Here is a 23,761-nt window from a genome sequence, read left to right as displayed (position 1 = left end):
CTACTTGTAAGACAAGGTGCCCCATATTAGATGTATGAGTTAGTATTAAGAAAATTATATTGAATGTTGAAATCAATAACATTCTTGATTATCTCTTGCACCTAAAATAATAATCTTATTGCACAACTTTCTTTCAGTACATGAAATAAATTCTCCATCTGATTGTGAAATCTTCGATACACTCTGAATGAGTTTAAGTGTAGCTGAAGGAATTACAAAAATATCTGGTTTTGGTTTTGGTTTTGTTTTCTTTTTTTTTTTAGGTATTGCAATTTAAGATTGGCTTCTACAGCCTTATAATTGTAGCCCAACAGTGCCATCCACTGCTTCATCAAATAAACTTCCAAATATTTCATTCTCACAGTGTTTTAGGGAAAATATGACCTAGTAATTGTGCTTTGCTAAGATTTTATGTGGTAGTTGTCAGATATGGATGAAAATAAAATACTGTTTAAAGAAGACTCTGTCCAAGAGTAAGAGCATTCATTAGAGATTTCTATAAGAGGTTATTACAATTAGATTAATTAGATTACTAACTGTGATAATAACTACATCTAAAATACTAGGTTTAACTTGGTCTTTCTAGTACTTCATAGTCAGAGGACTATGTCAAAAGGCTTAAATTTATTCTCATTAAATATATCTAATATTATGAAGATCTTCACCTCAAGGTGTAACCTGTAGTGAAATTTGCTTAGGTAGAGTGCTGGACACTACTGTTTTTGTCAGTATCTGAGCTTCTACTGTCTGACTAGTTAATGGGAAATGAGTTTCAACTCTATCTTATTTATCTGGTTTCTGTTATCTGCAATATCTAGCACAGGAATTTTCGTAACAGCTTTGTAGTAAGTCTTTTTTCAGATTTTCTCAGATCTTGAATGTAGTTATATTCAAAATATTCAAGCTTTTGGAAGATCCAAACTGCATGTGAAAAATTTCTTCCCCAAAAAACCTCTGCATTGGATTCAAATGCCTTTCCTTGGAAGTTTCAGGTTATCTGGCATGATGTGAAATTTAGAAGCTATTACAAATCTGAGCTAATAGATTCTACCACTGAATTTTTGACTTTTTACTACAAATCATTGTAATTCTGTTTCTTCCTTAAGATTGCCTCTGAAGGCCCATGGCTCTTATGTGATTACTGAAGTAATCAAATGGCCTGGAAAAACCATTCCCAAGACTCAGATCATAGTCACTGCTAGTTTTAGAATTCTAACTAACTGCATATTTTTTTCCTTTTCACCATTATATTTACACGTGAAAAGAACTGTCTATATCAGTCTGTACTGCTGATTAAGATTTACTTACCAAAATCAGTAAATTACTCTGACGCAAAATGTTTTCCAGCCCATGTGAAGAAATTGTCTTATTTATTCAGTTCTATTGCTAATTGACAAGAAAATAGAAGTTATTGACCGATGTTTATTCAGTGCATCTCATAGGAATATTTTGGAAGAACATGAAGTCAATGAAAGTCTCATAATAGTCCTTCAGGACAACTTTAATAGCTGAGTGAGTGTAGCTTCTCAGACTCAGACTTTACCATGTGCTTATCTTACTTCCAATTTTCTATGCTTGAAGACTCCATATCTATGAACAAACACTTGAAACCTCCTTTGATTATATTTGAAACACAGAAAGTTCTGTTCTTATATTATTTTTTTCCGCTCTTTGTTCTTCATCTCTTCTTGACTGCAGGAGTCCATTCTCTACTATGTATGATTAAGGGGCACTTTGTAGCATTACTAGGAGAAAAATGTATTTAATAACATCTTTAGTGGAGTAAAGAAGACAAAACCGCATTAATTGTGTCTCAAAATGCAAGATGAAGTTTCACTTATGCTTCTACTGTGGAAGGCATTTTCTGAAGACACACAGGGAAGGTGGCTAGGACAGGAATTCAAGCGCATGGCCAAATTCAAGAGCCATTAATTCAGCAGTGCTGCAACTTTTGCAGCCTAGAATCAGGAGATCATGGTATAGACTTGGAATGTTTCCCTACTGCTCTTTCACTCGTGCCATCGGGAGCATGACAGGCTTTCAGGCACTGGGTAAAAAGATNCTTATCTTACTTCCAATTTTCTATGCTTGAAGACTCCATATCTATGAACAAACACTTGAAACCTCCTTTGATTATATTTGAAACACAGAAAGTTCCGTTCTGATATTATTTTTCTCCGCTCTTTTTATGTTACACTGCTTAAAATTTGCCACTGAAAATATATTCCAATTCTATCACATCCAAATTATCATGGAGGCTTGTTGTAAATAGCAAGATCTGTACAGAAAAAACATATATGTGCACTGGCAGTTCCATATTCATACATGCACAGTGAGTTCTTCAGTAGACCTTATGTCATGTGTTACTCATTTTATAGAATTACCTTTGAAACACACTCAAAGAGCACCAAAAGTGCAACAAACTCGAAGATTTTTGTGAGTTTCAGCATTGCTAAAGGTGCAGATATGGATGCAGAAACACCAGAAAGCACTGTATTAAAAGCCAAATACATTGTGATGAAAGTTCTCAAATACAGCACTAAGCTGCGTGTCAAGGAAGACACCTTGTTAAGAATTCTGTCAGCTAGCATATTGTAAGTTTGCAGTTATGTACTTAATTTTGTTTTTCATATCAGATATGCTGCATCATTATGTAATTTTTTCTTATCCTTTGAGGAGGACTTTGGCCTCTTCTCCCAGGCAACAAACAGGACCCGAGGAAATGGCCTCAAGTTTACCAGAAGAGGTTTAGATTAGGCAGAAGGGAAAACTTTTTCTCTCAGAGAGTGGTCAGGCACTGGAATGGCTGCACAGGAAGGTGGTAGAATCACCATACCTGGCAGTGTTCAAGAGGCATCTGCATGAGGAGCTACGAGATCTGGTTTAGTGGCTTGTGGTAGTAGTTGTGATGGGAGGACAGTTGGACTAGATGACCTTGTAGGTCCTTTCCAACCTTGTGATTCTGTGATTCCATGATTCTTGTATACCTAAGGAATCCTTGTATCCCTGTGCATTTATGTATAAACCTGAACACCATCTACAGTACACAAACTCTCTCACCTGAGAAAACCATGCATAATGCTCAAAGCATGTTTCCTTGGTGTCTCTTTCACCATATAATGCAAATCATTCAATCTTATGTCTTCAGAAAAGCTGATAGCGCTGTCAAATAGCATCTCATCTACACACTGAATAGAAAATATTGAAAATTTGACATAAGAACAGCAATTTTGCACGTATCCCCACAGTTACATGGAAGGTTTTTGCTTTCTGCCAGTGTTTGCAAAGCAGAATGAAAGACATCACAAATGCCACACTGCAGATTAATAGAAGATGAAATAAAACACTGATTTCCTTTTTCCTTTACTACTGACTGCTGCTAAGATTTCTGCGAGTTAGCTTGCCTTGGTATACACACGAGCTTTCTATCCAGGACAGCAATTACCATTTCCCTATTTCAGAGACAGAATAATGAAAATCTGGCAGATGATCTCTGTGAGTTGTTTTGGTAACAGATCTTCAGACTCTGCTTTGTCTCAGTGATATCGTTTGTACCACTACCATGTCACTTTTATCTGCTTAAATGTATTCAAGATCTTTTCTAGCTGCAGCTATTTTTGTTTTGAAAACGTAGATAAATCCCATGTAAAATTCTGACCTCAATCAAGCAATTAGAAAAGTTCTTATTTTAATTTTGTGTTTTAGGTTCAGGAATTAGGAGCTGATGTTGTTACAACGGCCTGGCCTAAATGGGATTGCTGATTTTTTTCTTCTAGGATATAGTCCCTTAGCAAATCTAAGAGTTAAACACAAGTACTCCAATGTTAGGGCCACACTGCTGTCTCACAAATGTGAATATCCTGTGGGTGCTGCCCTTTGTCTGATGTTGCTATAGGAATTGATCTACACAGAAATAGAAACATTTCCTCCCACCAGTTACTGTTGTTGCTGAAGTGAAAATGATGTATCCCAGTTCTAAAGATGTGGGAATCCATGTGAAGATGAAATGAAATTTGCACAAAAAAAAAATATATATCAGATATCAGTGCAGCATACTGAACCCATTGGGACTGTACAGTAAAAGAGAGAGAATTAAGAATGAATCTACATATTCTAATAAAATTGTTCTGTGGACAGATTTATCACAAATTTAAAATGGGGATGGACTGTCTTTTTAAGAAGGAATTCAAGAAAACACTGTGCATAAACTGGAAATTTAGCATGTGTAAAGACGGCATAAGATCTTTTTCTGTATGTCTCAGAAGAGGGGGATTTCATTTGAAATTATTACCATTCCAGAGAGCAAAGATCATTCCAGACATTTTGGCAAATGGTTATTTTGAAGCTTTTGAGTCTTCCTTCTGTGCTTAAGTAGTCTTAATAGAATTAAAATAACTGCTTTACTGTGGGAATTCAGATGCTTACTATAAAACTATTCTAAACTTACCTGCTACTTTTTCATTTCTTAGCTGTCTTATTATGTCTCTCTTCTGTGCCTGTTTCTAAAGGGTTGGTCTTGTCTGGATCTAGTAGCAAAACCATAGGCAGTGAGGGACATTAATGCCTTCTAGCAAAGACACAGTTGGCCGTGCTTTGGCCGCAGAGAGGAAGAATTAGAAAATTAGATGGCAGACCATAAATCTACAGATAAATCTTTTATCTTAAAAATCCTTGGGATTGGGCCAGTCACAATGGTTTAGAAGCTCTAATTTTTAAATATTAGGTGAGGTTTAGAAATGTTGGTGAAGAATGCCCCAGCATAGGAGCTAAGATCAGGTTTCTCACATGGCAGTGCACTGCTATCGAGCTGCCAGTGTGCACCAAGCATCTGTGTTTCTAAAGAGCGCTTCATTTCTCCCCAAGGCTTTCTCGCTGTTAGCTTTCTCTATTAGAATTTTTGTGAGCAGGAAGTGAAATTAAGGCTAGCATATGTGGGCACAATCCTGCAGTACAGGGTGTGCCTTTGTGGAAGGCTGACAACTTTGATCCTGTCTTTGGGCTCTGCAAGCCGATAAGAGTCAGAACATGGCTTTTCCTGTAGAATGTGGGTGTGTTTAAAGTATTTTAAACTTGAAACTAATCTAAAACTTTCAAGACAAAATACAGGCCTGAATGTTAAGAGATTCCTTACTTTCCCTTTGTAAATTATCTTTAGGAAAAAAAAAAAAAAGAAAAAAAAAAAAAAAAAAGTTTTTAACAGATTCTGTTTCGAAAGGATGGTATGAATCTTTTAACAGAATTATTTCACTGTTTCATTATTGTATCATGCATATTTAAATTCAATCTCCTTTTCCTTCTTACCTTATTAATTATATTTTTCTATTGAAACAGTTTGATTACGCTCTTCAGTGCCCTGTCTTAAGAAACCTTTGCTTACATGTGAATATTTTGAATTAATGATAAATGAAATCCCTTTTTGCTGTCAAAACCAAGTTGTGAAAAAGCATTGCACGGCTTTGAAAATCAGTACACTCTATTAGCAGACCTGTCAATATAAAAAGTGCATTCCATTTCCACCTCTTGCTCTAATAACCTTTTCTGTGTTACTCAGAGGCAGTTCACATAATCAGAGTATATTGTCAGCTTACTGGAGTTGGGGAAGCATGAAATGAAAATCGCGTTAATATTGATCCAATTCTCTTACTTGCAAGTGTCCTTGATGTCCTTTCCACTGAGCAATAACTGTTGGTGTGATGTAGTTATTTTCCTGTCAGCTTATACTGTACTTTTGAAAAAATGGTTGGAAATAGGAATATTTTATTGCTCTTAATTATTTTTCTTCTTTATCATTTGTGCCTGCTTAAGTGATTCACTGCACATCAGGAAATTTGGATTCTTTCTGCAATTTATCAAACTATAGTATCCACTGAGAGGCTACATTTCAAACTGACAGGGATTTGTAAAGGTCATCAGTCTTGAAATATGAATCCATTCTTGTGTGTACGAGTTACAGTGGCAAACTACATCTTAATCCAAATATAAACACCTGACTTGTTTAAGTTCCAGTGAAAAGGACTTCTAGCAGCAGTCAAACTGAGGACTGCCCTTCAGGAGTGTGAAAATGCCTTGTAACATCTGCTCTGTCCCCACTGGCTCCCAGTGGTCAGTACCAAACTGCTCAGAACACCTGAAATCTCAAATATAATATTAACAACTTCTAAAAATTAATTTCATAGCCCCTTCTGTCTGTAAAATAAATATACAGTGACTGCTGAGCATGAGAGCATGAGAGATTCATCTTTATTTTTACATAGGACCTTTTACATGACACTTTGACTTTAACCACAACTATTTGTAGTTTAAAAAGCCATCAACCTCTTTTGAGAAGCACATTGGCTTTCACCTTGCCCTTATTCTCAGTCAGTGTCAGTCCTACTTTTATGATGCAAGTGTTTGAGAATTTATAAGAGGGAAATGTATACAACAGTATTTATTTACAAATGACTCTCCAAAAGAAGGCTGTGTGATCTGATGTCAGGTATAAAAATTAAATAAGAGGGAAAAATATTTGGAATATAAAAACGTGGTTTGCTCCTGCTATCAGTAGGAAACAATTTCCAAAGTAAATATATGCAATTTTTAATTTCCACACAATTTTCATAGTTTTTGTCCCTCATCATTTCTTCAAAGATCTTTGATAATGAAAATATGATTTAAGATTCCTCTGGCTTTTATTAAATCTATTAAAACCAGTCCTCCTTTAATGAGAGTCACTCAATGAAAACTAAATGATACGCCAGTCAAAGGCACCAGTTTGGGGAACGCATTGCAATTTAAATCATGGCCCCAGAAGACACAGGTGGGGACAGTTTGTCACAATGGTCATGGTGCTCTGCTCCTGCAGGGCTCCTGAGCAGGCACAGGTACCTGCCTCACTCTTCCCACTGAGTAAACCAGCCCCAAGAGGGCTGGCTCTGAAGCCATGCAGAAAGGCATTGGGCCAGCAGGGGGGTGGTTACCGTGTCGTTATTTAATCTTGCTCGGTATTGTAGAGGTCAGTTTGCAGACTGCCAAGCAGCCACTCTCCATAACTGCAGCTGCTGTGAGGGTCCCGCTGCCTAATCAAGTTAGTAAAGATTAGCAATGAAAGCAGGATTTTAAACTGTTATGATGTATAAAGCAGGAAGATGATCTCCTGAAATGTTTTATAGGTATTTCCAAGCAATAATCGTATTGAATGAATAACAATAATAATAATAATAAAGAGGTACATAGCAGTCTTGTGCTTTAATTCTGTATACACATCAACTTACTGTTCCTGTAAAAGTCACCATTTGTACAACAAACAACAATAACAAAAAAAATTATCTTCCAAGAAAAACACTGTTGATAAATTACATTTTACCCATGATACAGTTTCATGGTTCACATCCTCGCCTATGAGGCAATCTCCTGTGAGTAACTAGATCTGTATTCCTTTATTTAATAACATATTAAAAACTACCTTGGAAGATTAAAATTCAGCCACAAAAGCAGCTTTCTACAGAGCACTGTGTATCAGTGATCTGTAAGGAAAAAAAGCAATTTTACCCATAAAAGTTTCTGAAGAGAGCTAAGCTTCACAAAAACTGTACTTTAGATTCTATAAAAGAGAGTTTTTAATTAAATGCAGCATTTTACCATAAAGAGAACAGACTTTACTTATGTCAAAACTCCCCTTTAGAAGCCACATAAAACTGTAAAAGACAATATATGAAAAAGCTTTCTTAAAGAAAAGAAGAACACCATCCCATGAAGCAGATTTCCAGATGTTTGGGAACATTAGAATTTCCTGTCAGTATATTTAGGTAACATTAAAATGAGGTTAACTTTCCATTCTGCCATCTCTCTTCAAAGATCAAAGAGCGCTCACTGCATAAATTGCCTTATCGGTAATTCGTTGAAGTAAACTATGGAAACAACTTTATAAGAAGCAGTAGTCTCCTTTTGTTGGTTACACTATTACCAAGCAAACTTTTCTTAAAATTAACCATGCTGTTACCTCACTCTATACTATGTGCGGGATATATATATATATATATATATGTATATATATATATATATATATACACACATATATGAATGTTCTATTTGAAGATATAGAATATATTTAATATAATTAAATGCACAGCACTGAACAGAGAACCAGAAAGTCCCTTCCTGTGCTCAACTAAATCATAGTAATTAGGGTAAAGTCTGATGAAGTAAACTTACATGAACAGAAACATAATCAACGGTATCTTAGTATTGCTTATTTTAAAATTCAATTTAGGAACATTGTTTATGGGGTTGGACACTTGCACTGCCTTTGAAGTTCAGATTTTTAGAACTGTTTAGATGTTTAGATTACAGAATTTATCGATGTAACTGAAATCTGAGAGGCAAAAAGTCAGATATTACTATTTATTTCTTTGTTTACTGCCTACTTTAGGTGTTTTCTAGGGGTGCTGCTGCAAAATAACTTAAGGTCTTCCTGTTTTGGGTAGACTATTATATTTCTGCTCTGTTTTAGTTTTTGGTCAGCTTGCTAATTTCTTTCACTTATTAAGGAAGATTAATGGCATGTGAAGAGAGATCAGTAAATCTGTGGCAATGCTGTGCAGGTTTACAGTGCAGCTCATAAAACCTTTCAAGAATATGGAAGTTGGGCTTTCGTAGGTCAGTGCTACTTGGTTTCTTTATGTTATGGATGGGCTTTAGTTATTATGACGCTACTGTAAGTAGCCAGTTTGGGCAGTGATCAAGATGATAAGTGTAACAAAAGATGTTTCTTTTCTAAAAATGCCGTGTTTGTTTTATACTTACATTCTCCCAAAATACCTTTCAGTCATGACCTTCAAGTTGCAAGAAATTAGAGCATTTACTTCAGCTGTACTTAGATGACTGCTGAATGACATATTTCTTTGCAAACCACTATTTTGATAAATGCATCACTGCTTATTTCTAAGTCTCTTTCTAAATCCTAGTCTAGAAAAACATATTTTAATAAGGAACTTGACTCAAGAACTGTTAACATCTGCTAGTTCCAGTTCTGTATGGCCCGTTGTTTGCCCAGAGAGGTTGTGGATGCACAACCATCCCTGGAGACATTCAAGGCAAGGCTGCATGTGGCTCTAGACAGCCTGGTCTGGTGGTTGGCGACCCTTAACATAGCAGGGGGTTGAAACTAGGTAATCTTTGAGGTCCTTTTCAACCCAGGCCATTCTATGAATCTATGATTGTTAAAATGGTGCTTTCTTCAAATTTTACCTAGTTCCTTTTATTTTTTGTATTTTTGTATGTCTTTGAATCATTTCATAATTAAACTTAGGAATGAACATTAATACAAGTTTATATTGTGTATTTAAATTAGAAGCTCCTTGTGTCCTGAGAGCAAATTTAAATGAAGTATCTGGAAATTAATTTCATCTCACAGTAATTTTGCTGTGGCTTTAAAAAAATAATTTGAGTTTTGAATTTTACAAACATGTAGAAATATCAAGTATTCATTTATTCATCACTCCTTTTTATATCATTGTTAACAATACTAGACATAGTTTCATGTCATATAATATTTTATTCGGTTTGTTGTCTGGTTTTAAAGAGACAAGTTGTTTTTCTTTTTACTCTTATTTTGAGAGCTCCTCTTATTTTAAAACCTTTTTGAAGTCATCTTGAAATATAAAAATAGAACATCTGTGACAGATCTGTTTTGAACATATTTCACGTTTCAGGATCCAAGGAGATCTGGTGGTCTGTGGTATTCGCTTGTTAATTTCTTGATGAATGGGTAGCAAGGCCAAGAAGTGCACTCAGTACAGCACGTCTTCTGAAGATAGATGATCTCAAATAAATTCTATTCCCAATCAGTTTTTGATTTGTTAGGTGTTAAACCATTTCTTTGTAAGGACAGTGTTTACAAGCCTTGTAATGAGACAGCCCTGTGAGACCCTACTCTTCTTGCTGTAATTTTGATAAATGGAACTCTAATTCATAAAGGATATAGTGATTGAAGGGCAACTCTGGGTCTTGTACACTTTCATTTAGATAAATGTTTAGTACAGTACAGCAAAACTGAGACACACTCAACAAAGTGATAAATTTAAACAACAGCCAAGCCAGAGACTTTTCCATCTTGAGAAAGAACCACCATTTACTATATTTCTTTCAGACAAATATATATTTAATATTATAAACCATAATGGATCTTAGAAGCATTTATCTTGTTGTTAAGCTCCAAATTTGCCAAACTAATTTAATGCATTCTACTCCGCCACATTGCGTACACGGGTGTATGGCAGTATTTCTGTAATCCGGTTACTGGAGCCCTCATCACAAGAGATTTAAAATGCGCTAAATTTCAAGTACTTCTGCAGATACATCGCAGTAATCATTTAGGACTTGGAACTTTTTTCCAGTAATTTTAAAAATATCTCTTTGTGCACAAATAATTTAAAGGATAGTCATCTAAACAGTTGCTACACAAATTACCAGTGCTATGATTATTCCAGATTAGAATTCTAGAAGCAATTCATTTGAAAATCACCATGTCTTATAAATTACAGAAACTTTCATAGCACTCACTGGAGTTACAGCACATTACTCCTTTGTGTTTTTCAAAATTCATACAATTCTGGCTCCTTTTTATAAATTAGAGAAAAAGAAAAAAAAAGAAAAAAAAAAAAAGATTCAATTGTGCATTGGGTGAATAATTGAAGTTAGTTACACTAAGTAGCAATCCATATAAATGAGGTAAAGATCAGAGCCTATTTTTGAACACAGCAAAAATATCAGTATACTAATATAGATATTGGCATCAATATTGTCTTTATCCCTGTGAGTATCTCCATGGTGCTAATGGATAGAGCAACAAGTAGGAAGAATAAAGACGTAATTCTTAATTTGGAGCTTAGATCAAAAATATTTTTCTTCCTTGTGTGTCTTAACCATGTTGTTTAAGGAATAGCAGTTTGAATTATAGAAATACAGAAAGCTAATATTAGATGATTTAAAATGGGAGACCATCTCAGCTTGTGGTGGAGTCCGATATCAAGTGGTATATTTACAATGATCTTCAGAATAAAGACACTAAAGGAGAAATATGCCTCCAGTATTTTTATTCATTTGCTGCAACTCTCCTGTGCATTAAAGAATTAAAAGAATTATGTAAGAGTGAGAGAGAAAATTATAACACCTCCCCACTGTTTTGAATAACAAAACGGTCTGACAAATCAAGTCCATTCATTTACAAATCAGTTTACTATGTTGCGGTTAGCTGTCCTGTCTGCATATGAGGCTATGAGTTTTAATGGGCTTCAACTCATTGTTTTACGTCAGCCATAGTGATATTCACTATGTGAAGATCAGGCATTATGGAAGATGATCAATATCCACTCATTCAATTTTGCTCAGATTTCATCCATATTTCTCTAGCTTTGTAGAAAGAAAATTTCCAAATTGTGATATAGATGAGATTTCTAGATTTCTTCTTTTATTTCTTACAGCATAACCGAAAATGCCTAGGTCTTATACAGTCCAAGTTAAAGGTGCAGGCTTTATGTAAAAAAAAAAGTCTATGACTACCCTTGGGACTATTATGAGCCTGTAGAACTGAAAATAAAACTAATGACTTCTCCTCAATAAAGAAACAAATACTGTGTAGATGTCACAGCAGTACAAGAAAGCTATTGGCTATTTCTGAAACAAAAACTATGATTCTACCATTGGCCATTCTATGATTTATTTCTTAAATTATGTCTATGAACTGAGGAGTGCTGGTAGGACCTTCCCAAAAGATATGATGATAAATCATCTGCCCTAAGGAATGATCAGACTGAGAAGGGAAAGGAAAAAAAAAAAAAAAAGAAAGAAAGAAAAGAAAAAGTAGTCAAGAGGAAAAGGCAAAACCTTCCTGTGAGGTAAGGGTGGGGGAGCTGATTGCTAATTGTCCACCTCTACTCTGCCCTCACGAGGTCCCAATGGGAGCACTGCATCCAAGTCTGGGACCCTCAGCATAAGAAAGATGCAGATATGTTGGAGTGAGTTCCGAGTAGGGCCACAAAGGTGAACAAAGAGAGATGAAGGACATCTTCTGTGAAGAAAGGCTGAGGGAGATGGGCTTGGAGAAGGCTCCAGGGAAACCTCATTGTGGCCTTCCAGTACTTGAGGGGTGTGTATAAACAAGATGGAGACTGGCTTTTTACATGGTCAGATAGTGACAGAACAAGGGAGAATGACTTTTGAATTCCCCAAAGAATCTCCTTTACTAAGAACAGGCGATTTGAGCTCCAAAATGTCAATCAGGGGACACCAGGAACTGAAGAGAAATTTCTGTTGAATCTCTTGCAGGCTGAAAGCTAAAACATAGAATGTAAAGCAATAAAATAATTATTAACAGCAGGAGAGTATTTGTAATACAGTTTCTGTTGTATTCAAAATATATTTTGGAGGACAGACTAAGACTGCATATTTTCTTTCAGACCTTGATGACGTCTTATAAAATGTTCCTTCCCATTTTTGTTTTGTTTTTTTTTTTTTTTTATAATAAAGATGGTTTATGCTTTATGTTTTACTTCTTTACATAGTTTGTTCTAAACATTTTTCAGCTAAATTCACAACATTTGTAACTTTTCTTAGGCACTGAAGAAGATGTGGTGAAGTCCAAGAAAACTTTCCGAAGTCAAGCTGTGGTAAATCAGAATGCAGAAACAGAGCTTATGCTGGAAGGGGATGATGATGCTGTTAGTCTACTCCAAGAGAAGGAAATTGACAACCTTGCAGGTAAATGAGATTTTCATTACAACTGGGATAAATGTGAGAAGACTTTTTTAACTTGTTAATTCTGAACGCTTGCAGTTAGTTTCTTAATATTGAGAGATAAATACACAATTACACTGAGAACAGGTTATTTATGTTTTAGATGTAATATGATGTCCTGCTTCTATGAACTGGGGGAACTGATTACAAAACATGTGCCTGTTGCTCAATCTTTCAGCAGAGATGTGAGCAATAACCAGTACTCTTATTGCTGCCTATGACTTTTTGTTGAAGATTCTGTTGAAAACCACTATGGAACATTTCTGGCTGAAATGGAATTGGGAACTTAATTCCATAACTCAGTGTTTTGTGAGTTGGTGTGACTGTGCCCCTGCTGGCACCCACTTCTGTCACTGTGGTGTAAGAGGTCAGCCCAATAAGGAAAAAAAAAAACTGCCTGTTGTAAATAGGGACTAAGAAGGAATGTGGCTGTAACTAAGGTATAAGCTTGGGGATTGAATCTTCTGTAGAAACATTCATGAAAGATCCTCTCTTGTCCTTTCTCCCGGTATGAAGGTCTGCAGTGAGGTCTCTGTTTTATCCGGGTTCCAGCATGTTCTGTTACAGCTCTGTCTTGAAGAAATGTTATGTTTCCTGGGGAAGTAGTCTGGAAAAAAAGGCATGCTGGAAGTTGAAAATGCAATCTCCTCTCAGATGAGATAAAAATGTGAGAACTGTGAAATGCAGTATGGATTTTTTTTTAGGTTAATTTACTTAGGAATACCTTTATTAAGTTACTCGATTAAGGGGAAGTTTAGTGATGTCTGAGGATTTTTTTCAGTATAATTGAATTTGTAAAATAGCTATCTTTCTTTGCTCTTGCATTTTCTTCTGATGCCATAGTGGAAATTTGTAGCAGAGATTATAAACGGATGTTTAAAAAACAAACCCTAAGTGGAATTTAGTCTCATACTTTGAAACTAGAGCAGAAGGGAAGTAAATATTTTTACTTGAGAGCAACCTTCAGTATATGATTATCATAGATAATATGTCAATGTGCTTTCTCAATCTGCAGCTAACTATTCCTGAAATGCTGTTATTTTAAGTTAATAAAACAATAAGGCAAGTAGGGTTATTATTGGGATAATTTGATCAATGTCCCTTTTTCTTTTAGAAGGGAAAACTCGGTATTGTTTTGGCTAAGTTCTCATGTCTAAGAGCCCTGATTCCAGCTAAAAATGCATACCACTGCTATAGCTTAAGGGCTGCAACAGGCAATTACGTTCAAGTATGTATTAACAGAGCAAAGTGCTCAGAAAAAATTCTTGCCCAGTCTGGAAAATCTCACAGTCAGCTCTGAAGCTCCCAGATATGCCCCAAGACTGCCTGTTCAGTTAAATCAACAATCTCTGTGCCTACATCATTCTGATAAATAATAATAGTAATAATAAATTATTAGAATTCTATTTCAGATATTCCTTAAGTATTTCTGTGAAACATATCCATCTTACCAGAGATCACTCCCTGCTCATTTAGGACACAGTAGTTCTAGTCCTTTGCTTTTACAGTTTGTATAAATTGGGTGGTATTGTAGGTATTAGCAAAGTAGAAATGATAGAAATTGAAACAAATTAACTTTTCACGTATTGACAGTCCCAACAGTGTCAGCAATTAGTCATCGTGTTTCCCATCAACAGTGAGAAGGGAAGCAAGGTGCTTCCTAGTGAGGTGAGGTGGTATGATATCGGTGCTGTATATGTACCAAAAATCTTGAATTTCCTGAAAAGAACCCACTTTCCACAACCTCATTTTTAACTGCAGATTAACTGCAACCTTACATCTTCAACTGTTGCTCGCTTCTGAAGTGGAAATATTGTTGAGAGTTAATGGTCACAGCTAGTATCACAAGTCTCGTGCAATTTTTACCAGTCAATGGATAATCTTTTTTACCAATCAGTCTCCATACCCTGTCTGTTTTCCTGCATGCCTTTCGAGAGCACTGCGTTCAGCAGTTTTCAGTATATACAGCTAATGCTGTAACTTGAGATCAGTAGTTGAAATCAAGGGAATCAGTAGGCAAGGAAAGTGAGTTTTATGCCAAAGAGGTTTAGAAAAAACTCTGTCAGCCTTGAAGAGCAAGTCTCAGTAAAGCCTGCTCTTACCTAATTCTGAGCAGTTAACGTTGATTTGGTGAACGTGATCTGGATTTTTTTAGGTATATCAAGTTATGGTGCATCACAACATCATTTTTATCTAGTTAATGTCCAGAGTGGAATGACACATCGGAATTTCTATATTCAGATATGCCCGCAGTTTACCTTTAAAGTTTAAATCAATATAAACTTGGTTTATAATGATTTGGATTGCCTCAATAAGGTAAAGAAATTTAACAAAATCATTATAAACTAGATTTAAATTGATTTAAGATTGCCCACATTTAACTAAAACAATTTAACATTGTTTATTCCAGGAAAGTAAGGTAGCTTTTAAAAAGACATCTTTTAAGGTTTTAGAAAACTTTCAAGTATATAAATATTACAATATTTTGATATATGAAGTTAAAACTAAAAAAGGAAAGTCTGAAACAGATTGAGACTGTTCTTACGGAGTTATCTGTACATACCTTTTGTTCCAGAGACTCTTTATAGTTTTTCATCAACCATGTGGCACAAATCAATGTAAAGTTCACTTTGATAAATTACATATGGGATGGAGAATTTTTTTAGATAATTATAGTCTGAATATTTTTATTATATAATCTGAGAATTCCATATGTTCTGATGGCAGTTAGTCAGATTTCATTATATTAAGTAGCATTTTAATAAAATACAAAAATCAGATTTCATATTATTATATTCTTAACATTATGAATTCTAAGTTTGCATCAGGATTTTTAACTGAAGTGGTATTTTACCTGTCTGTCAGTATGATGAGCTTTCAAAAGATGTTTTTCTTGTTTTAGCGTTTACGTATTAAAATGTTTTACATTTTTCTGTTTCAGTTTTATCTCCTTTACTTCCCAGACTGTTCACTTCAAGAGGCAAGTCACTTCTCTGTTAGAACTAATGACTGAGATAGCCCAGTCTATTCTAACACTTTTCTAATCTATTACAAACCTGTGATTAATACAATCAAATCCAGTGTAGTGACTTGATGTTACTAACTCTTCCTTCTTTTTCATTTTGATTTTCTAATGCTCCAGCTGAGCTCTCCCGTGTTTACCTTTTCTCTTAAGAGCCTGAAAATGCAAGTTTGCTAATGGTTTGTCTTCTTATTATTGATTATCTTTTTTGTCAAAATGAAAAATATACAGATGTATTCTAAGTTGAAAACTTACTATTCTCAAAGGGAAACGTTTTAATAGATAGTTAATATTTATTAAAAAAGAACATCTGCACTAAAATAGATCATAGAAATCAGATAAACATTGAATCATTTATGTTTTACACATTTTAATTTTAGAAGTACATTCTCTTTCTCGTGGAGTTGCAGATGGTTTGCTGAGAGTTGTTCATGCACATTTGAGAGCAGAATTTAGCCTGAACGTTCTGTACAAGTCACGTGGTTGGTGGCACCAGCAAATAGACCCAGCCAAGCAAAAGAATCCTAACAAAGTCTTTTGCTACCCTCTAAAAAGTAGTTTCTAGTAAAGAAGAAAAGAAATAAATACACAAAGATGTGAGGCTTTGGACTATTTTAGGAAGTCAAAAGGCTTTGGCAGGCATCTGTCTGGTTACTTGCATGGGCTCAATAAACTCAGAAGCTGACTTTCTTGTAAGCGATGGAGAATTACAGCCTCACAGCACCCTTACAAGAATAAATGAGTATTATTCTCTCTGTTATACAAAGGAGATTGAGGAATTCAACCATATAAGCCCAAGGAAAGCCACTAACTTTAGCAAGCCTTTAATTAGTGTCACTCTTAATGTACCTTAACTTTTACTGCAGAATCTTCCTTTCTTCTTGGACAGATCTCTCTAGATGGAGGGAACCCCCCTGACAATGCAAATGTGCCAGGAAAGTTTATGAAAGGCAGCCTAACGCTGCCCTAACTTTTAGCAACTTCAGTATAGAAATTATTCTAGAAAATGGTATTACTACTTCTCATAAAGAGAGATTAGTTAGCATGGCTAACTAAAATTTGTTAGCTTAGAGACTAAATGTGATATACGCTCTATCCAGACTTTCTGGTAGTGTGCTGAGAGTATTGACTTACTGCCCTGTGCTAGGTCATGAGGATTTGACAGCTTGTATTATTATTAATGAGATATAAGACCTTTCACTTCCAGGTCATCTGTTTGAAGTCCAGACAAGACTGGTGGTAACCAAACATTATCAACATCTGTTTTGTGGCCTATGCAAAATAAGCCTTTTGTCTCTTCTCAGACAGAAACCATCATGATTTGAGCAATTTCCAATTAAAATAATAATAATATAAAAAAATATTTGACACTGACTTTATAGGAAATTGTAAGCGTGCCCAAAAATCCTAGTACATAGAGCTACAGTTACAATTGTGTGACAGTACCTCCAAACAAAAGAAAAAAAGACTAAGTCATCCAGCCCTTAGGGAAATTTTCTATTTCCCGTTCTAACAAAAGACTCATTTACATTTCTGAAATTATTTTGAAGCTTTGCACAGGTCAGTAAAACACTAATGCACCAAGGAACTGCATCCAGGGCCACAAAAAGCTCATCAAATAAGTATTTGGGATGGAAAAGCTAAATAAAATCAAGTAATCTTTATACACATAAATTTTTATATATTTAATATTTATCCATATATGGATATATTAAATATGGTAAAATTTGTGGTCAAAATCAGTGGCTGAATTTTCTCTACAGGAACTGATTGATGTAGACAATCTCTAAGAAGAAAAGTCTGCAACTTTTTCTTGATGATTCTTAAGGAGAAATGTAGGGGCACATTTTCAGTGCTTTTCTTCTGTTCCCTTCTCAAAATGATTCTCAGGTAAATAGGATCATTTCTGTCAGTTTTATTGGTGTAATTAGATGAATGGTGGCTTTCCCTAATTAAATAAAAGAACAATAACTTGGGCTTCTACTGTGTAGGCAGATTTTGAGATTTTATTTTGAATGAAAAAAGTGTCATTTTCTTGGGACCAACTAGAAATAGTTTGGTTGCATCATTTGCTGTCAGAATAATGAGTTGAAGGCATTTAGAGTGTCTCCAGCAGTGAACACAGCCCACCCATCTTATGGAAAAGAGGAATCATCCTCTCCCCTCTCGAGCTCCTGGAAGGCAAACATGAGACTGTTTACAAGAGCACTCATCTTCCCTCTCCAACCCTTCTGCAGCCTCCCCAATGAGTACTTTTTTGGCAAGAATATAATGAAGCTTCCTAATAATTCTCTCTCATCCTCCAACAGCTTGAGCCTCTGAGGCTTCCACAGTCAGAGGTATTTCTTATTCCCTTTCTTTTTCTTTTTTTTCCTCATTTTCTTACTCCCTGCTCTTTCATACTCTCTTACTGTCCTGGTGCAGGTGGCTAAGGCATCTTAAGCTTTCACTTCTTTTATGTGTTTTTTTTCCTTAAAGAAAGTATATATATGTGCTCACATATTCCTCAGTTAAATATCAAAGTTCCATTAAAAAATTCCCCCAACAAATATTAATATTTCTCCTATTTTATCAAGCTCTTCAATGGAAATTATTTACTAAATTCAGTACTCTCTTGAGTAGTTTTCCCAAAACCCATTTTTCTTGCAAATTAGCATTCCACATAGCAGTGTAGTTGGAGGGGTTGCTTACTTGGGGTAGAGGCAGAAATGTGGGAGAAGAGTGACTCTTTATCCCTTTTTATGGCAAGCATATAACCACACAAGCTTTGTACTTCCAAACATGGAAATTTCATTCAGCCAGATTTTCAGTTTCTTCTTATTATGTATTCAGATTTTGATCCTCTAGTCTAAGTATAAAAAAAAGAAAAACATATTTGTATGAGTTTAATTTAGAATATAGGTTCAGGCATAAACTGAAAACAGTTCTACTTTTGATATGGAGTTGGCTTTCACATTGAAAACAAAAAACAAAAAACAAAACAAATGAAAAAAAGCCTCATGGTTTCTCTAACATTCTATTTTTAGACATCTCAATATTTATTCTAATCATTTTTTCCACATCACTATCCAAAATAGTTAAATATTTTATAAGGTAGTTGTCAGTCACAGATGATAGTGCTTGTTAGGACAGCTTTGAAGAGCTCTTCTCTTTGTACCTTACTACTCCCTTTTCTAAGCTTGAGCATACTTGACTTCTAGGATGGCAGCCAGATTTCTTTATTTCCAGGCTTTAAAATTAATTTAAGCTCTGTATTTATGGTGTAGGGACTTCAAAAATGCAAGCATAGATATAAAGAGCCACCCTCCACAGTTAGGCACCTTATTTCATCTTCTCTATGCAGTTGATTTCTGTGGGAAAATCCCCCTTCTCCAAAATCTTCATAGGGCCTTACAGGGACCAACCCAAATAGACGAGTGGTAGGAACAGCATTAATTGTACCTGCACTAAACTAAATACTTTCTCTGGCTTATGGACAGAGATTTTTTCCATTTTGTTTTTGTCACTGATGTGACAGAAGCAAGCTAGAAAACCATTTGAGCAAGCAGAGTTGGTTGGTCTTGGTTCCATTGGTCAGAAATCGTGGAAGAGATGACTCCATTCAGTGCATTTGAGCAGATCTCACTGGTAGCCTGTTAACATTTGTGAGTCCTTTTCCCTTGGCTTTCTGAAGAAATATTTATGTGAGCATGATCTGTCAGCCTCCGTCTTTGTAACTTCTGAACCTGGAAAAAACCTTGTGTAAATTGTAATGCATGACCAGGGGGTTTCGGAAAAAAATAATTAATGTAAATGTAAATTAATTAATGCAATGAAATCAGGTCTTATTGTAAAAGAAATAGCGCACATGACAAGGACTGATGGATCAGTTCTCTTTTAACAAGGCACCAAAGAATCCTGGTGGGATAGTCTTTGGATGCTACCGAAGTGTAGATGAGCAAAGTATGCCGTTGGCCAATAGACAGTTATACTCTGAAACAACCTTCAGTTGTTCTGGTGTGGTTTATAATCACTTGTATTTTCAGAAAATATTGACGTCAGAAAAAATTCATTTTAGATGATTCTTCCAAATATACCAGGCAAGTTAAATGCTAATTCAACAGCGTCTTCCTTTCTTCCCACACACGTATCTGAGTAGCTAACCAAATAAGTAAACTTAAAAATATTGTGAGCTATCTGAACATAATACTTCCCTTCACTAAAGCCCCAAGAAATACAAGGCTTTTGCTTTATCCGGAAGAACCTTTCCAGAACGCAGACTGGAGGAAATTGAAAACTGAAGGCTCCCATCTTTCATTTCATTTCTAATCAATTGAGCTCTATCGGCATGACAAGGTACATGGGCTGGACTGTATAAGATACCTGTCAAGTCTGGCGCACTCAGCCTTGCAACTGGGATTTGATCCCTCGTGTTCTTGACTTATTACAGTGAGTTCCTGTTTCAGCACTATATTGCTATAGCAGGATGCTATCTCCGCTTTCATGTTTCTTCTTCTACTATCAAATATAGTTTCTTAAGGTGTTTTGTTTTTTTTTTTCCTCTGTAACTTTTTTATTAAAAAGACAGCTGTACTGGTTGTCTCAAAGAAAACCTGCCACTTACATGTCCACATTTAGAATTACTTAAAGCTTTCTAGGTTGAAAAAAGTGCCTTAAATTTTGTCTGAGAACGAGGAGAATGCCAGCACAGGTCGTATTGCATTAGTGTAGTTTACTCACATCTGGATGCACTGCTAAACAATCAAGATCTTAGTTTCTAAAATAGCTTAAATTACTCAGTGCTTCTAAGATACCGCTCCAGGCAGAACACGCTGTATGAATCTAATTTTGAAGTGGCAAAGGTATGCACTGCAGTAGTTAGGTCCTTATCTGAAGCACTGACGTTTCTGACCAGCTGTAAATCATTACATGATTTTTCAGGTATTGTTAATACATGATCATCTGGCAGGTTGGTGCTTGAACACATCCTGGAACAACACTAAACCTATGTAAGCCTCTCCAGGCTTTCGCACAGTTATGACACTCTCATATACGCCACCAAACAAGTCAGCCTTTACCCCCACAAGGAGGCAAAAGTTGATGTCCTAAATCTCTTTAGGCTGTTAGACATGTAGCTTATTCTTCTACAGGACCTTAAGTGAACAGATACCTAAAAAGACTGAGTTTGGTGGAGTATTGAGCTTGTCTCTGTGTATTCTGTAACCGTTCTGTTAAGTGCTTACTTTCCATCACTGTTTGAACTATATAAAGAGCTACATATTCCTAGGAATGTTTTAAGACACATTTTCCTAAGGAAGAATTAGATTTTTATACTTTTCTTTTAATGTGACCGGGAAGGCTTAGAATTCTATTTACCTGTAAGTTGTGTGTGTCACTTAATTCAAATGTATAGGAAGTGTGCATACATTTGAGGGAAAATGACTTATTTTTTCTTAACCATATCTTTAAATATATTCACAATTTCATTGTAACTATGTATTTTAATAGCCTCTTACTGTTTTATTTGCAGTTGTAGTGCATAAAATTACTTTTATTTACATTTTATTTTTAATCAAACACATTTGTTTGCTGTTATGGCACCACTTAAGAGAATTGAGTCACTGTAATTGTTTAGTTATTTCTGTTGGGAAAAAAAAAAAAAAAGACCATTGAAGTTGATCTTTGATGTTAGTAGTAGTGCTATATGCTTTATGGAGGAAAAAACGGAAAAAGTAGGGAAAATTTTGGATATCATGGCCTATCCACACTGGCATTGACATTCAAACAAACAATAAAAATCAATCCCTCCCTCACAATGTGAAACATATGATTGTGGAAGAGTAGAAAGCCAGAAAAGTGAGCTTTGAAAACTTTGAAAACTGGAAAGGAATTGGGGTTGTTATTCAATGCAGGGGGAGAAAAACAAGACAATAGCATTTGGACTTAGGTTCTCTTCTTTGCAATCAAAAAGTTGTGCAGATTTTTTTCTTCATTGCAACTGTTGAAAGTGATACATGAACGGAGATGTATAGATGCACTCTCCTAAAAGCTTTGGCTTGAATGACGAGTTACTCCCAGTATCGGCTATGGTGGGGAACAAACTAAGGGCCACCATCCTCACGTAAGTCTAATATATTTACTGCAGGAGTCTTTTGCAAGAGTACTTCGTTTCAGACTTTTGATGCCGATAGGATCCAAAAAAACAAAAACAAAACAACAACAAAAAAAAAGACATTTCTTTAGGATTCATAAGTTATTTATTTATTGTTAATGTGGCAGAGCATGTATGGGTGTTATATTAATAATAACGTTATATGTGTGTGTGTGCATTATATTAATTTGTTGAAATATGTTTTGCTTTCCTGACTGCAGAGCTTTTCCCAAAAGCTTCTGGTGCTTATCCCTGTTTCGGCTTGCATGTTGTGTAGTTCAAATGACATGAACTGAAGTTTTGGGTGTGCGTGAGCTTTTGGTGTTACACACAAATTGTTTCAAATATAGGGACTTGTGGTCATTTTTAGTACAAGCTGGTGTCAGATACATTTGACTTTGGAGTGAAACTGCTGAGGGAATTTCAGTTGTCTTATTCCAGGCACATTGTGGGTGACATTTAATAGTTATCCTTAACATTTAATTTTTTGTTGTTGTTGTTTGGGTATCATATTGAATTACCAATTATAGTTTATACAAACTACTTTACCTGGTAATTATTTTCAACTGTTCTGTTCTGTGTTTTTCACTCTTAACACTTTATGAAAAAGAAATTGTGTTTTGTTTTGTTTTGTTTTCTTTTCTTTTTGAATAGCATCATCTCAGAATTAGATGTGGCAATACTTTTTTATCAGAATAATTATCAGGAGACCGTAAAATGTAACTGGTCTGGATGACTGGAACCATTTTCAAAGTATTTGGCCCATCGAGTTCTTTTCATCTGTTAATAATCACCAAAATAGTACTTTTAGACTTGTAAGTAAGCAGTGGATAGAACTGCTTGCTTCCATATTTCAGCATGTAATAGCATACATTTTATCTTACTGAGGAAGAATTACACCTAACCATCTTAGCAAATGTGTGTAATTTGCAGACTCCTAACCATACCTCATGTTCAACTCTTCCAAATTTAATGAAAGCAAAAACGTTTGAAGTAACTTCATAATATCACTCTTTTGGGGCTTCCCTAAAGAGTTGGGATTGTGTCAGTGGTGCTTTAGTGGATCTCACACTCTCTCACCTGATGGAGCTTTTTGCTTCCATTGACTTCCTTCAAAAAGACGAGAACTAGAATACAGCTGCAAGAGCCAAGAGTAGAATTGAAGTCTCCGTTGAACAAAAATTAGCAGAGAGGAGATGAGAGGTTACATTCTGCTTTTATTCAATGGGACCTCTTAATCCCACAGCCATTTACTTTCAGAAAGGAAATATTATTGTAAAATGTATACGTGCAGTAGCGTTTATTTTAGAAATGTAAATCACATGTGCAGACCACAGGGATCAGGCAGAGTGAAAAATCCCCCATTTGAGCAGATAACAAAACTCGCAGATCCAAAGTGATTCCTGCTTTGCTTTTAAGGCCAGAACCTCTTTGTTAGCTCGCAGCCTCTTTTCTGCCCGGACCGCTTCAGGTTGAGAGGAGGCAACGAAATAACTCGGAGATGCTCTCGGTTAGGCTTCAAACAGCTGGCGAGCGCTTGAACCGAGCGTCCTTTCGCCAAGCCCCAAGTGGCCGGGTGAGCGGGAGCGGCCACCGCTTCTCTTTTCCCCTGGAGCCGAAGCGTGTCGGCGGCTCCATCCCCGCTCAGATCCCCGCACGGCACCGGCACGGCCGCGCTCCCCGCTCCCCTTTCCCCTCCCGAGCGGCGGCTCCCCGGTGCCTGGAGCTCATCGCCGTCCCCGCGTGGGAACGAGCCTTGGAGCTCGGCTCAGGTGTGCTGGGCTTTTGTTCCATTAGATTGATAAATCGGGTGCTTTGGAAGGGGACCCAGAGCT

The 23,761-nt window shown here is 35.9% G+C and overlaps 1 protein-coding gene across 16 annotated transcripts in view; it reads left to right on the top strand.

Annotated features, from left to right (window-relative positions):
- NBEA (neurobeachin) overlaps nt 1-23,761 on the top strand; it is a 460,919-nt gene that overhangs the window by 284,086 nt on the left and 153,072 nt on the right. For 8 of the 16 annotated variants that reach the window (XM_032442135.1, XM_032442137.1, XM_032442133.1 and 5 more), the window contains 2 exons: nt 12,595-12,738; nt 15,716-15,754. In XM_032442135.1, coding sequence (XP_032298026.1) covers nt 12,595-12,738; nt 15,716-15,754 — 183 coding nt within the window. The remainder of the gene's footprint in view (nt 1-12,594; nt 12,739-15,715; nt 15,755-23,761) is intronic. The other 8 variants (XM_015851986.2, XM_015851985.2, XM_015851982.2 and 5 more) reach the window with 1 other exon arrangement.

The sequence above is a fragment of the Coturnix japonica genome, chromosome 1 (assembly GCF_001577835.2).
Source record: "Coturnix japonica isolate 7356 chromosome 1, Coturnix japonica 2.1, whole genome shotgun sequence".
In the NCBI taxonomy this organism is placed as follows: Eukaryota; Metazoa; Chordata; class Aves; order Galliformes; family Phasianidae; genus Coturnix; species Coturnix japonica.
The sequence above is the reverse complement of the archived record's forward strand: the minus strand, read 5'-3'. Positions and strand labels throughout refer to the sequence as shown.